The sequence below is a fragment of the Schistocerca serialis genome, unplaced genomic scaffold (assembly GCF_023864345.2).
Source record: "Schistocerca serialis cubense isolate TAMUIC-IGC-003099 unplaced genomic scaffold, iqSchSeri2.2 HiC_scaffold_1362, whole genome shotgun sequence".
NCBI lineage: Eukaryota > Metazoa > Arthropoda > Insecta > Orthoptera > Acrididae > Schistocerca > Schistocerca serialis.
Window position 1 is genome coordinate 47,676,804 of NW_026047583.1, and position 15,020 is coordinate 47,691,823.

General features: G+C 38.7%; 1 protein-coding gene across 1 annotated transcript; it reads right to left on the reverse strand.

Annotated features, from left to right (window-relative positions):
* Positions 1-1,430: 1,430 nt before the first annotated feature.
* Positions 1,431-3,264, reverse strand: LOC126440378 (piggyBac transposable element-derived protein 4-like). The gene is made up of 2 exons (XM_050090664.1): positions 3,150-3,264; positions 1,431-3,046 (listed from the first exon to the last, which is right to left on the reverse strand). The coding sequence occupies exons 1-2, from the start codon at positions 3,262-3,264 to the stop codon at positions 1,431-1,433; spliced, it is 1,731 nt and encodes a 576-aa protein (XP_049946621.1).
* Between the last annotated feature and the right edge of the window lie 11,756 nt (positions 3,265-15,020).

Sequence of the window (15,020 nt, forward strand, 5' to 3'; positions counted from 1 at the left end):
ACAAGAAGAGTGAGTCTTCTTGTATTTAAGTCGGCCTTGTGCCTTTTGTATTTAATTCCGATGTAATTTCTGTGTTTCATCGTCAATACGAAGGTCCAAGGGATACAGTAATCCTGGAGTGAAGCATCGGAATCTATAACTAGTGTCACAGGAATGGTTCAAAACATAGACAGTACTTAAGTCGGCATTGTGCCTTTTGTATTTAATTCCGAATCAATTTCTGTGTTTCATCGTCTATAAGAAGGTCCAAGAGATACAGTAAACCTGAAGTGAAGCATCTTAATCTATAACTAGTGTCACAGGAATGGTTCAAAACATAGTCAGTAAGAAGAGTCGGTCTTCATGTACTTAAGTCGGCATTGTGCCTTTTGTATTTAATTCCGATGCCATTTCTGTGTTTCATCGTCAATAAGAAGGTCCAAGGGATACAGTAAACCTGAAGTGAAGCATCGCAATCTATAACTAGTGTCACAGGAATGGTTCAAAACATAGTCAGTAAGAAGAGTCAGTCTTCTTGTACTTAAGTCGGCTATTTGCCTAATCTATTTAATTCCGATGCAATTTCAGTGTTTCATCGTCAATAAAAAGGTAAAAGGGATGCAGTAAACATGGAGTGAAGCATCGGAATCTATAACTAGTGTCAATGGAATTGTTGAAAACACAGATATTAAGAAGAGTCAGCCTTCTTGTGCTTAAGTCGGCATTGTGCCTTTTGTATTTAATTCAGGTGCAATTTCTGTGTTTCATCGTCAATAAGAAGGTCAGAGGGATACAGTAAACCTGAAGTGAGGCATCGGAATCTATAACTAGTGTCACAGGAATGGTTCAAAACATAGACAGTACATAAGTCGGCATTTTGCCTTTTGTATTTAATTCCGAAGCAATTTCTGTGTTTCATCGTCAATGAGAAGGTAGAAGGGATACAGTAAACCTGAAGTGAGGCATCGGAATCTATAACAAGTGTCACAGAATCGGTTCAAAACCATAGTCAGTAAGAGGAGTCGGTCTTCATGTACTTAAGTCGGCATTGTGAATTTTGTATTGAATTAAGATGTAATTTCTGTGTTTCATCGTCAATGAGAAGGTCCAAGGGATACATTAACACTCTCTGTACCAGGCCTATTTTATGCACCCGTCCCTAGAAACCGGGCAATTTTACCAATATTAAAAAAATTACTGCATCAAATCTACTGTTTGGATTGTGGCAAATTTGGTACCATCTTGAAGCTGCACATTTCTACTTTAATTCTGAGTGAAAGAAACTACTTTACAATGCACAGCTTTAAGGTACAGTTATAGAAATCACTTAGATGTTTTAAGAATTTAGAAAAAGTCATACGAATAAGGGAATACAATTGTGATTTATTTTTAACCAAAATTGTGGCACTACATTACATGTTTCTGATAGTATACAGTATTACATATAAATTTCACACAGAATCATATTGTTTTTTAGTGTGGAAAATTTTAAAGCAAGGTTCCAGGCAGAGTGCAACGCCACACTGTTCACATTCGTATCGTGTCTCTTTGCGAGAAGCCTTGCCACTCTGTTTCTTGCTCCTGGAACTGCACACGTGACACACACGAGCAGCATACTTCTTAGTAGTTGCAGGTATGTGCTGCAAAAAATGTCTCTTTGTTAGCCGACCTACAGTTCCTTCATTTCTTGGAATGAATTCAAGTGTGTCGTCTTCAACAAGCTGAACTGCAAGCACTGTTATAAAGTCTGTTATTGTAATTTTCTTCCTGTGCACTGCATTGTACAGCCAAAATGCATTTGATACTCCCATAAGCAGCAAATGGAAATATAATTTTCGCCACCATTTCACAGTTCTGTGCTGGAACGGATTGTACTGCAGGCGTTGGTCTCCAATATCCACTCCAATTTTATTGAGGTTGTAATCAAGTACCTGAAGTGGTTTCAATACTACAGACCCATTTCTCTTAGTATGCGTACCAAATGTTGCTTGATGCCTTGTAGACAATGTATACACATCTCTCTTATCTTTCCACTTCATTGCCAATACATTATCTTTACGCCGAAAAGACATTTCGCCCTTTTTCAGCTTAGCAGATACTAAATCTTTAGGCAATCCTTTCCTGGATTTGTTCACAGTACCAACAGCTCCAGTGCCTTTCTCTGCCAGTTGCTGAAATAGCTCTGGACTGGAATAAAATCGATCTAAATACACAGTGTGGCCTTTGTTCAGCAAGCTGCTGTCAGACAACAATCGCAAAATAACCGCAGACGAAGAATTGTCAACAATATGCTTACCAGCATAAACTTCAAAATTTACAACATAGCCACTACTGGCTTCAGCAACAGCATATACTTTCAGTCCATACTTATGAGGCTTATTTTGCATGTAAACACGGAAACTCACACGACCTCGAAATGGGCAAATTCCTTCATCAATTGTCACTTTTTCTGAGGGACGATATGCCTGGATACATCGCTCCTTCAAATTATTATAATATGGCAAAACTTTGTAAAGTGGATGAAATCCATCTTCGCCTGGTTTTTTCTGATTTGAATTGTCAACAAGATGCAAGCATGACAGTATCTGAGTGAAACGCAAACGGCTCATGACATGGGGACAAAAGTTACAACTAAGAACAGGATTAGTGCTCCAATGGTCCGCAATTTTTGGCTTTTTCGAAACACACATGTGGAAAATAATACCCAAGAAACGCCTCATCTCACTTATAGTCACTGGCTTCCACGAACTCAAAACTGAATGGGGCTTCAGATTATTTCCTCTTCTTTTCTTCTGTATTGTCTGTGATGCATACAAATTTGTCTGTCTCTTGAGTTCATTTACGTCACTGTCAGTAAGGAACACTTTACTGCAATCCAGTACAGAACTCGACTCATCAATATCCACTAGTATCTGCCTGGGTGTCGTGTTGACAGGCAGAGGTCGGTAGGTGTCAACTGCAGTCCACTCACTGTCTTTCGGATACGGCACAGCTGCTGGATTTGAAGCAACACCTTCAACATCATTCTCGTCTTCATCTGAAGACAAACTGTCATCAATCTCGTCTTCTAAAAAGAATATCACATTATGTGTAACTACATACATCGTTTACACATGTTCAACAGATATGTGCGTACTGCACAATTACGTGGAAAATTCGGAAATACGTACCTTCAAACACACCATTGCATTCAGAATCGTCTGAATCACTCTCTACATTATCCAGAGTGTCGCTATGATTGATCAAATCCGCAATTTCTGCGTCTGATAAACCGCGCCGAAACATGATGACAAACAACTGAATGATATACAGACTGAGAACGCAAAGATAAGTTTTAACATGAATTACAGCGCTGCCGTGACATCTATGGACGCATTTTGTTAATAAACATCTGAAAAACGTATAGCGCTGGCCAAACCCGTAGAAATAACGTTGCAGTGTTTTGAATGAAATTAAATGTAGCGGCCCGTAAATTTTACGGGCTTGGTGATTTTCGCGCGATCCCAGGCCCGTAAATTTTACGGGCTTGGCGCTTAGAGTGTTAAACCTGAAGTGAAGCATCGGAATCTATAACAAGTGTCACAGGAATGGTTCAAAGCATAGTCAGTAAGAATAGTCAGTCCTCATGTACTTAAGTAGGCATTGTGCCTTTTGTATTTAATTCCGATGCAATTTCTGTGTTTCATCGTCAATAAGAAGGTCCAAGGGATACGGTAAACCTGAAGTGAAGCATCGCAATCTATAACTAGTGTAACAGGAATGGTTCAAACATAGACAGTAAGAAGAGTCAGTCTTCTTGTACTTAAGTCGGCATTTTGTCTAATCTATTTAATTCCGATGCAATTTCAGTGTTTCATCGTCAATAAGATGGTAAAAATGACGCAGTAAACCTGGAGTGAAGCATCGGAATCTACAACTAGTGTCAATGGAATGGTTCAAAACATAGACAATAAGAAGAGTCAGCCTTCTTGTACATAAGTCGGCATTGTGCCGTTTGCATTTAATTCCGGTGCAATTTCTGTGTTTCATCGTCAATATGAAGGTCAGAGGGATACAGTAAACCTGAAGTGAAGCATCGGAATCTATAATTAGTGTCACAGGAATGGTTCAAAACATAGTCAGTAAGAAGAGTCGGTCTTCTTGTCCTTAAGTCGGCATTGTGCCTTTTGTATTTAATTCGCATGCAATTTCTGTGTTTCATCGTCAATAAGAAGGTCGAAGGGATACAGTAAACCTGAAGTGTAGCATCGGAATCTATAACTAGTGTCGCAGGAATGGTTCAAAACATAGTCAGTAAGAAGAGTCGGTCTTCATGTACTTAAGTCAGCATTGTGCCTTTTGTATATAATTCCGGCGCAATTTCTGTGTTTCATCGTTAACAAGAAGGTCAGAGGAATAGAGTAAACATGAAGTGAAGCATCAGAATCTATAACTAGTGTCACAGGAATGGTTCAAAACATAGACAGTAGGAAGATACAGTCTTCTCGTACTTAAGTCGGCATTGTGCCTTTTGAATTTAATTCCGATGCAATATCTGTGTTTCATCGTCAATAGGAAGGTCCAAGGGATACAGTATACCTGAAGTGAAGCATCGGAATCTATAACTAGTGTCACAGGAATGGTTCAAAACATAGACAGTAAGAAGATACAAACTTGTTGTACTTAAGTCGGCATTGTGCCTTTTGTACTAAATTCCGATGCAATTTCTGTGTTTCATCGTCAATAAGAAGGTCAGAGGAATACATTAATCCTGAATTGAAGCATCGGAATCTATAACTAGTGTCACAGGAATGGTTCAAAACATAGACAGTAAGAAGAGTCAGTCTTCTTGTACTTAAGTCGGCATTGTGCTTTTGTATTTAATTCCGGTGCAATTTCTGTGTTTCATCGTCAATAAGAAGGTGAGAGCGATACAGTAAACCTAAAGTGAAGCATCGGAATCTATAACTAGTGTCACAGGAGTAGTTCAAAACATAGTCAGAGAGAATAGTCAGTCTTCTTGTCCTTAAGTCGGCATTGTGCCTTTTGTATTTATTTCCGATGCCATTTCTGTGTTTCATCGTCAATGAGAAGGTCCAAGCGATACAGTAAACCTGAAGGGAAGCATCGGAATCTACAACTAGTGTCACAGGAATGGTTCAAAACATAGTCAGGAAGAGGAGTAAGTCTTCATGTACTTAAGTCGGCATTGTGCCTTTTGTACTTAATTCCGATGCAATTTCTGTGTTTCATCGTCAATAAGAAGGTCCAAGGATTACAGTGAACCTGAAGTGAAGCATCGCAATCTATACCTAGTGTCACAGGAATGGTTCAAAACATAGTCAGTAAGAGGAGTCAGTCTTCTTGTACTTAAGTCGGCAATTTGCCTAATCAATTTAATTCCGATGCAATTTCAGTGTTTCATCGTCAATAAGAAGGTAAAAGGGATGCAGTAAACATGGAGTGAAGCATCGGAATCTATAACTAGTGTCAATGGAATTGTTGAAAACACAGATAGTAAGAAAAGTCAGCCTTCTTGTGCTTAAGTCGGCATTGTGAATTTTGTATTTAATTCAGGTGCAATTTCTGTAATTCATCGTCAATAAGAAGGTCAGAGGGATACAGTAAACCTGAAGTGAAGCATCGGAATCTATAACTAGTGTAACAGGAATGGTTCAAACATAGACAGTAAGAAGAGTCAGTCTTCTTGTACTTAAGTCGGCATTGTGCATTTTCTACTTAATTCCGTTGCAATTTCTGTGTTTCATCGTCAATAAGAAGGTCCAAGGGATACAGTAAACCTGGTGTGAGGCATCGGAATCTATAACTAGTATCAATGGAACGGTTCAAAACATAGACAGTAAGAAGAGTCAGTCTTCTTGTACTTAAGCCAGCATTGTGCCTTTTGTATTTAATTCCGGTGCAATTTCTGTGTTTCATCGTCAATAAGAAGGTCAGAGGGATACACGAAACCTGAAGTGAAGCATCGGAATCTATAACTAGTGTCACAGGAATGGTTCAAAACATAGTCAGTAAGAAGAGTCGGTCTTCATGTACTTAAGTCGGCATTGTGCCTTTTGTATTTAATTCCGATACAATTTCTGTGTTTCATCGTCAATAAGAAGGTAAAAGGGATGCAGTAAACAAGGAGTGAAGCATCGGAATCTATAACTAGTGTCATCGGAATGGTTGAAAACACAGATAGTAAGAAGAGTCAGCCTTCTTGTGCTTAAGTCGGCATTGTGCCTTTTGTATTTCATTCAGGTGCAATTTCTGTCTTTCATCGTCAATAAAAAGGTCAGAGGGAGTCAGTAAACCTGAAGTGAAGCATCGGAATCTATAACTAGTGTCACGGGAATGGTTCAAAACATGGACAGTACATAAGTCGGCATTGTGCCTTTTGTATTTAATTCCGAAGCAAATTCTGTGTTTCATCGTCAATAAGAAGGTAGAAGGGATACAGTAAACCTGAAGTGAGGCATCGGAATCTATAACTAGTGTCACAGAAATGGTTCGAAGCATAGTCAGTAAGAAGAGTCGGTCTTCATGTACTTAAGTCTGCATTGTGCCTTTTGTATTTAATTCTGACGCAATTTCTGTGTTTCATCGTCAATGAGAAGGTCCAAGGGATACAGTAAACCTGAAGTGAAGCATCGCAATCTATAACTAGTGTAACAGGAATGGTTCAAACATAGACAGTAAGAAGGGTCGGTCTTCTTGTACTTAAGTCGGCATTTTGCCTAATCTATTTAATTCCGATGCAATTTCAGTGTTTCATCGTCAATAAGATGGTAAAAGGGACGCAGTAAACCTGGAGTGAAGCAACGGTATCTATAACTAGTGTCAATGGAATGGTTCAAAGCATAGACAGTAAGAAGAGTCAGCCTTCTTGTACTTAAGTCGGCATTGTGCCTTTTGCATTTAATTCCGGTGCAATTTCTGTGTTTCATCGTCAATAAGAAGGTCAGAGGGATACAGTAAACCTGAAGTGAAGCATCGGAATCTATAACTAGTGTCACAGGAATGATTCAAAACATAGTCAGTAAGAAGAGTCAGTCTTCTTGTCCTTAAGTCGGCATTGTGCCATTTGTATTTAATTCCGATGCTATTTCTGAGTTTCATCGTCAATAAGCAGGTCCAAGGGATACAGTAAACCTGAAGTGTAGCATCGGAACCTATAACTAATGTCACAGGAATGGTTCAAACATAGTCAGTAAGAAGAGTCGGTCTTCATGTACTTAAGTCAGCATTGTGCCTTTTGTATATAATTCCGGCGCAATTTCTGTGTTTCATCGTTAATAAGAAGGTCAGAGGGATAGAGTATTCATGAAGTGAAGCATCGGAATCTATAACTAGTGTCACAGGAATGGTTCAAAACATAGACAGTAAGAAGATACAGTCTTCTTGTACTTAAGTCGGCATTGTGCCTTTTGAATTTAATTCCGACGTAATTTCTGTGTTTCATCGTCAATAAGAAGGTCCAAGTGATACAGTATACCTGAAGTGAAGCATCGGAATCTATAACTAGTTTCACACGAATGGTTCAAAACATAGTCAGTAAGAAGATACAGACTTGTTGTACTTATGTCGGCATTGTGCTTTTGTATTTAATTCCGATGCAATTTATGTGTTTCATCGATAATAAGAAGGCCCAAGGGATACAGTAAACCTGAAGTGAAGCATCGGAATCTATAACTAGTGTCACAGGAATGGTTCAAAACATAGACAGTAAGGAGAGTCAGTCTTCTTGTACTTAAGTCGGCATTGTGCCTTTTGTATTTAATTCCGATGCAATTTCTGTGTTTCACCGTCAATAAGAAGGTCAGAGGAATACAGTGAACCTGAAGTGAAGCATCGGAATCTATAACTAGTGTCACAGGAATGGTTCAAAACATAGACAGGAAGAAGAGTCAGTCTTCTTGTACTTGAGTCTGCATTCTGCATTTTGTATAAAATTCCGATGCAATTTCTGTGTTTCATCGTCAATAAGAAGGTCCTAGGGATACAGTAATCCTGAAGTCAAGCATCGGAATATATAACTAGTGTCACAGGAATGGTTCAAAACATAGACAATAAGAAGATTCAATCTTTTTGTACTGAAGTCGGCATTGTGCCATTTGTATTTTATTCCGATGTAGTTTCTGTGTTTCATCGTCTATAAGAAGGTCCAAATGATACAGTAAACCTGAAGTGAAGCATCGGAATCTATAACTAGTGTCAATGGAATGGTTCAAAACATAGACAGTAAGAGGAGTCAGTCTTCTTGTACTTAAGTCGGCATTGTGCCTTTTGTATTTAATTCCGGTGCAATTTCTGTGTTTCATCGTCAATAAGAAGGTGAGAGCGATACAGTAAACTTGAAGTGAAGCATCGAAATCTATAACTAGTGTCATAGGAATGGTTCAAAGCATAGTCAGTAAGACGAGTCAGTCTTCATGTACTTAAGTCGGCATTGTGCCTTTTGTATTTAATTCCGATGCAATTTCTGTGTTTCATCGTCAATAAGAAGGTCCAAGGTATACAGTAAACCTGAAGTGAAGCATCGGAATCTATAACTAGTGTCACAGGATTGGTTCTAAACATAGTCAGTAAGACGAGTCAGTTTTCTTGTACTTAAGTCGGCATTGTGCCTTTTCTATTTAATTCCGATGCAATTTCAGTGTTTCATCGTCAATAAGAAGGTCCAAGGGACACAGTAAACCAGGAGTGTAGCATCGGAATCTATAACTAGTGTCAATGGAATGGTTCAAAACATAGACAGTAAGAAGAGTCAGTCTTCTTGTACTTAAGTCGGCATTGTGCCCTTTGTATTTAATTCCGGTGCAATTTCTGTGTTTCATCGTCAATAAGAAGGTCAGAGGGATACAATAAACCTGAAGTGAAGCATCGGAATCTATAACTAGGGTAACAGGAATGGTTCAAAACATAGTCAGTAAGAAGAGTCAGTCTTCTTGTCCTTAAGTCGGCCTTGTGCCTTTTGTATTTAATTCCGATGCAATTTCTGTGTTTCATCGTCAATAAGAAGAACCAAGGCATACAGTAAACCTTAAGTGAAGCATCGGAATCTATAACTAGTCACAGGAATGCTTCAAAAAATAGTCAGTAAGTGGAGTCGTTCTTCATGTACTTAAGTCAGCATTGTGCGTTTTGTATTTAATTCCGACGCAATTTCTGTGTTTCATCGTCATCAAGAAAGTCCAAGGGATACAGTAAACCTGAAGTGAAGCATCAGAATCTATAACTAGTGTCCCAGGAATGGTTCAAAGCATAGACAGTAAGAAGAGTCAGTCTTCTTGTACTTAAGTCGGCATTGTGCCTTTTCTACTTAATTCCGATGCAATTTCTGTGTTTCATCGTCAATAAGAAGGTCCAAGGGATACAGTAAACCTGGTGTGAGGCATCGGAATCTATAACTAGTGTCACAGGAATGGTTCAAAACATAGTCAGTAAAAAGAGTCAGTCTTCATGTACTTAAGTTGGCATTGTGCCTTTTGTACTTAATTCCGATGCAATTTCTGTGTTTCATCGTCAATAAGGAGGTCCAAGGGATGCAGTAAACCTGAAGTGAAGCATCGGAATCTATAAATAGTGTCATAGGAATGGTTCACAACATAGTCAGTCAGAAGAGTGAGTCTTCTTGTACTTAAGTCGGCATTGTGCCTTTTCTGTTTAATTCCGATGCAATTTCAGTATTTCATCGTCAATAAGAAGGTACAAGGGATACAGTAAACCTGGAGTGAAGCATCGGAATCTATAACTAGTGTCAATGGAACGGTTCAAAACGTAGACAGTAAGAAGAGTCAGTCTTCTTGTACTTAAGTCGGCATTGCGCCTTTTGTATTCAATTCCCGTGCAATTTCTGTGTTTCATCGTCAATAAAAAGGTCAGAGGGATACAAGAAACCTGAAGTGAAGCATCGGAATCTATAACTAGTGTCACAGGACTGGTTCAAAACATAGTCAAAAAGAAGAGTGAGTCTTCTTGTATTTAAGTCGGCCTTGTGCCTTTTGTATTTAATTCCGATGTAATTTTTGTGTTTCATCGTCAATAAGAAGGTCCAAGGGATACAGTAATCCTGGAGTGAAGCATCGGAATCTATAACTAGTGTCACAGGAATGGTTCAAAACATAGACAGTACTTAAATCGGCATTGTGCCTTTTGTATTTAATTCCGAATCAATTTCTGTGTTTCATCGTCTATAAGAAGGTCCAAGAGATACAGTAAACCTGAAGTGAAGCATCTTAATCTATAACTAGTGTCACAGGAATGGTTCAAAACATAGTCAGTAAGAAGAGTCGGTCTTCATGTACTTAAGTCGGCATTGTGCCTTTTGTATTTAATTCCGATGCCATTTCTGTGTTTCATCGTCAATGAGAAGGTCCAATGGATACAGTAAACCTGATGTGAAGCATCGGAATGTACAACTAGTGTCACAGGAATGGTTCAAAACATAGTCAGGAAGAGGAGTAAGTCTTCATGTACTTAAGTCGGCATTGTGCCTTTTCTACTTAATTCCGATGGAATTTCTGTGTTTCATCGTCAATAAGAAGGTCCAAGGGATACAGTAAACCTGAAGTGAAGCATCGCAATCTATAACTAGTGTCACAGGAATGGTTCAAAACATAGTCAGTAAGAAGAGTCAGTCTTCTTGTACTTAAGTCGGCTATTTGCCTAATCTATTTAATTCCGATGCAATTTCAGTGTTTCATCGTCAATAAGAAGGTAAAAGGGATGCAGTAAACATTGAGTGAAGCATCGGAATCTATAACTAGTGTCAATGGAATTGTTGAAAACACAGATATTAAGAAGAGTCAGCCTTCTTGTGCTTAAGTCGGCATTGTGCCTTTTGTATTTAATTCAGGTGCAATTTCTGTGTTTCATCGTCAATAAGAAGGTCAGAGGGATACAGTAAATCTGAAGTGAAGCATCGGAATCCATAACTAGTGTCACAGGAATGGTTCAAAACATAGACAGTACATAAGTCGGCATTGTGCCTTTTGTATTTAATTCCGAAGCAATTTCTGTGTTTCATCGTCAATAAGAAGGTAGAAGGGATACAGTAAACCTGAAGTGAGGCATCGGAATATATAACTAGTGTCACAGAAATGGTTCAAAACATAGTCAGTAAGAAGAGTCGGTCTTCATGTACTTAAGTCGGCATTGTGAATTTTGTATTGAATTCCGATGCAATTTCTGTGTTTCATCGTCAATGAGAAGGTCCATGGGATACAGTAAACCTGAAGTGAAGCATCGGAATCTATAACAAGTGTCACAGGAATGGTTCAAAGCATAGTCAGTAAGAAGAGTCAGTCTTCATGTACTTAAGTCGGCATTGTGCCTTTTGTATTTAATTCCGATGCAATTTCTGTGTTTCATCGTCAATAAGAAGGTCCAAGGGATACAGTAAACCTGAAGTGAAGCATCGCAATCTATAACTAGTGTAACAGGAATGGTTCAAACATAGACAGTAAGAAGAGTCAGTCTTCTTGTACTTAAGTCGGCATTCTGTCTAATCTATTTAATTCCGATGCAATTTCAGAGTTTCATCGTCAATAAGATGGTAAAAATGACGCAGTAAACCTGGACTGAAGCATCGGAATCTATAACTAGTGTCATTGGAATGGTTCAAAACATAGACAGTAAGAAGAGTCAGCCTTCTTGTACTTAAGTCGGCATTGTGCCTTTTTCATTTAATTCCGGTGCAATTTCTGTGTTTCATCGTCAATAAGAAGGTCAGAGGGATACAGTAAACCTGAAGTGAAGAATCGGAATCAATAACTTGTGTCACAGGAATGGTTCAAAACATAGTCAGTAAGAAGAGTCAGTCTTCTTGTCCTTAAGTCGGCATTGTGCCTTTTGTATTTAATTCGCATGCAATTTCTGTGTTTCATCGTCAATACGAAGGTCCAAGGGATACAGTAAACCTGAAGTGTAGCATCGGAATCTATAACTAGTGTCACAGGAATGGTTCAAAACATAGTCAGTAAGAAGAGTCGGTCTTCATGTACTTAAGTCAGCATTGTGCCTTTTGTATATAATTCCGGCGCAATTTCTGTGTTTCATCGTTAATAAGAAGGTCAGAGGAATAGAGTAAACATGAAGTGAAGCATCAGAATCTATAACTAGTGTCACAGGAATGGTTCAATGCATAGATAGTAGGAAGATACCTCTTCTCGTACTTAAGTCGGCATTGTGCCTTTTGAATTTAATTCCGATGCAATTTCTGTGTTTCATCGTCAATAAGAAGGTCCAAGGGATACAGTATACCTGAAGTGAAGCATCGGAATCTATAACTAGTGTCACAGGAATGGTTCAAGACATAGACAGTAAGAAGATACAAACCTGTTGTACTTAAGTCGGCATTGTGCCTTTTGTATTTAATTCCGATGCAATTTCTGTGTTTCATCGACAATAAGAAGGTCCAAGGGATACAGTAAACCTGAAGTGAAGCATCGGAATCTATAACTAGTGTCACAGGAATGGTTCAAAACATAGACAGTAAGGAGAGTCAGTCTTCTTGTACTTAAGTCGGCATTGTGCCTTTTGTATTTAATTCCGATGCAATATCTGTGTTTCATCGTCAATAAGAAGGTCAGAGGAATACATTAATCCTGAATTGAAGCATCGGAATCTACAACTAGTGTCACAGGAATGGTTCAAAGCATAGACAGAAAGAAGAGTCAGTCTTCTTGTACTTGAGTCGGCATTGTGCCTTTTACATTTAATTCCGGTGCAATTTCTAAGTTTCATCGTCAATAAGAAGGTAAAAGGGATGGAGTAAACATGGAGTGAAGCATCGGAATCTATAACTAGTGTCAATGGAATGGTTCAAATCATAGACAGTAAGAGGAGTCAGCCTTCTTGTACTTAAGTCGGCATTGTGCCTTTTGTATTTTATTCCGATGTAGTTTCTGTGTTTCATCGTCAATGAGAAAGTCCAAATGATACAGTAAACCTGAAGTGAAGCATCGGAATCTATAACTAGTGTCAATGGAATGGTTCAAAACATAGACAGTAAGAAGAGTCAGTCTTCTTGTACTTAAGTCGGCATTGTGCCTTTTGTATTTAATTCCGGTGCAATTTCTTTGTTTCATCGTCAATACGAAGGTGAGAGCGATACAGTAAACCTGAAGTGAAGCATCGGAATCTATAACTAGTGTCACAGGAAAAGTTCAAAACATAGTCAGAGAGAATAGTCAGTCTTCTTGTCCTTAAGTCGGCATTGTGGGTTTTGTATTTATTTCCGATGCCATTTCTGTGTTTCATCGTCAATGAGAAGGTCCAAGGGATACAGTAAACCAGAAGTGAAGCATCGGAATCTACAACTAGTGTCACAGGAATGGTTCAAAACATAGTCAGGAAGAGGAGTTAGTCTTCATGTACTTAAGTCGGCATTGTGCCTTTTGTACTTAATTCCGATGCAATTTCTGTGTTTCATCGTCAATAAGAAGGTCCAAGGATTACAGTAAACCAGAAGTGAAGCATCGCAATCTATACCTAGTGTCACAGGATTGGTTCAAAACATAGTCAGTAAGAGGAGTCAGTCTTCTTGTACTTAAGTCGGCTATTTGCCTAATCAATTTAATTCCGATGCAATTTCAGTCTTTCATCGTCAGTAAGATGGTAAAAGGGACGCAGTACACCTGGAGTGAAGCATCGGAATCTATAACAAGTGTCACAGGAATGGTTCAAAACATAGTCAGTTAGAAGAGACAGTCTTCTTGTCCTTAAGTCGGCATTGTGCCTTTTGTATTTAATTCCCATGCAATTTCTGTGTTTCATCGTCAATAAGAAGGTCCAAGGGATACAGTAAACCTGAAGTGAAGCATCGGAATCTATAACTAGTGTCACAGGAATGGTTCAAAACATAGTCAGTAAGAAGAGTCAGTCTTCTTGTCCTTAAGTCGGCATTGTGCCTTTTGTATTTAATTCCGATGCTATTTCTGTGTTTCATCGTCAATAAGAAGGTCCAAGGGATACAGTAAACCTGAAGTGAAGCATCGGAATCTATAACTAGTGTCACAGGAATGGTTCAAAACATAGACAGTAAGAAGATACAGTCTTCTTGTGCTTAAGTCGGCATTGTGCCTTTTGAATTTAATTCCGATGCAATTTCTGTGTTTCATCGTCAATAAGAAGGTCCAAGGGATACAGTATACCTGAAGTGAAGCATCGGAATCTATAACTAGTGTCACAGGAATGGTTCAAAACATAGATATTAAGAAGATACAGACTTGTTGTACTTAAGTCGGCTTGTGCCTTTTGTATTTAATTCCGATGTAATTTCTGTGTTTCATCGACAATAAGAAGGTCCAAGGGATACAGTAAACCTGAAGTGAAGCATCGGAATCTATAACTAGTGTCACAGGAATGGTTCAAAACATAGACAGTAAGGAGAGTCAGTCTTCTTGTACTTAAGTCGGCATTGTGCCTTTTGTATTTAATTCCGATGCAATTTCAGTGTTTCATCGTCAATAAGAAGGTCCTAGGGATACAGTAATCCTGAAGTCAGGCATCGGAATCTATAACTAGTGTCACAGGAATGGTTCAAAACATAGACAATCAGAAGATTCAGTCTTTTTGTACTGAAGTCGGCATTGTGCCTTTTGTATTTAATTCCGATGTAGTTTCTGTGTTTCATCGCCAATGAGAAAGTCCAAATGATACAGTAAACCTGAAGTGAAGCATCGGAATCTATAACCAGTGTCAATGGAATGGTTCAAAACATAGACAGTAAGAAGAGTCAGTCTTCTTGTACTTAAGTCGGCATTGTGCCTTTTGTATTTAATTCCGGTGCAATTTCTGTGTTTCATCGTCAATAAGAAGGTGAGAGCTATACAGTAAACCTGAAGTGAAGCATCGGAATCTATAACTAGTGTCACAGGAATGGTTCAAAACATAGTCAAAGAGAATAGTCAGTCTTCTTGTCCTTAAGTCGGCATTGTGCCTTTTGTATTTGATTCTGATGCAAGTTCTGTGTTTCATCGTCAATAAGAAGGTCCTAGGGATACAGTAAACCTGGCGTGTAGCATCGGAATCTGTAACTAGTGTCACAGGAATGG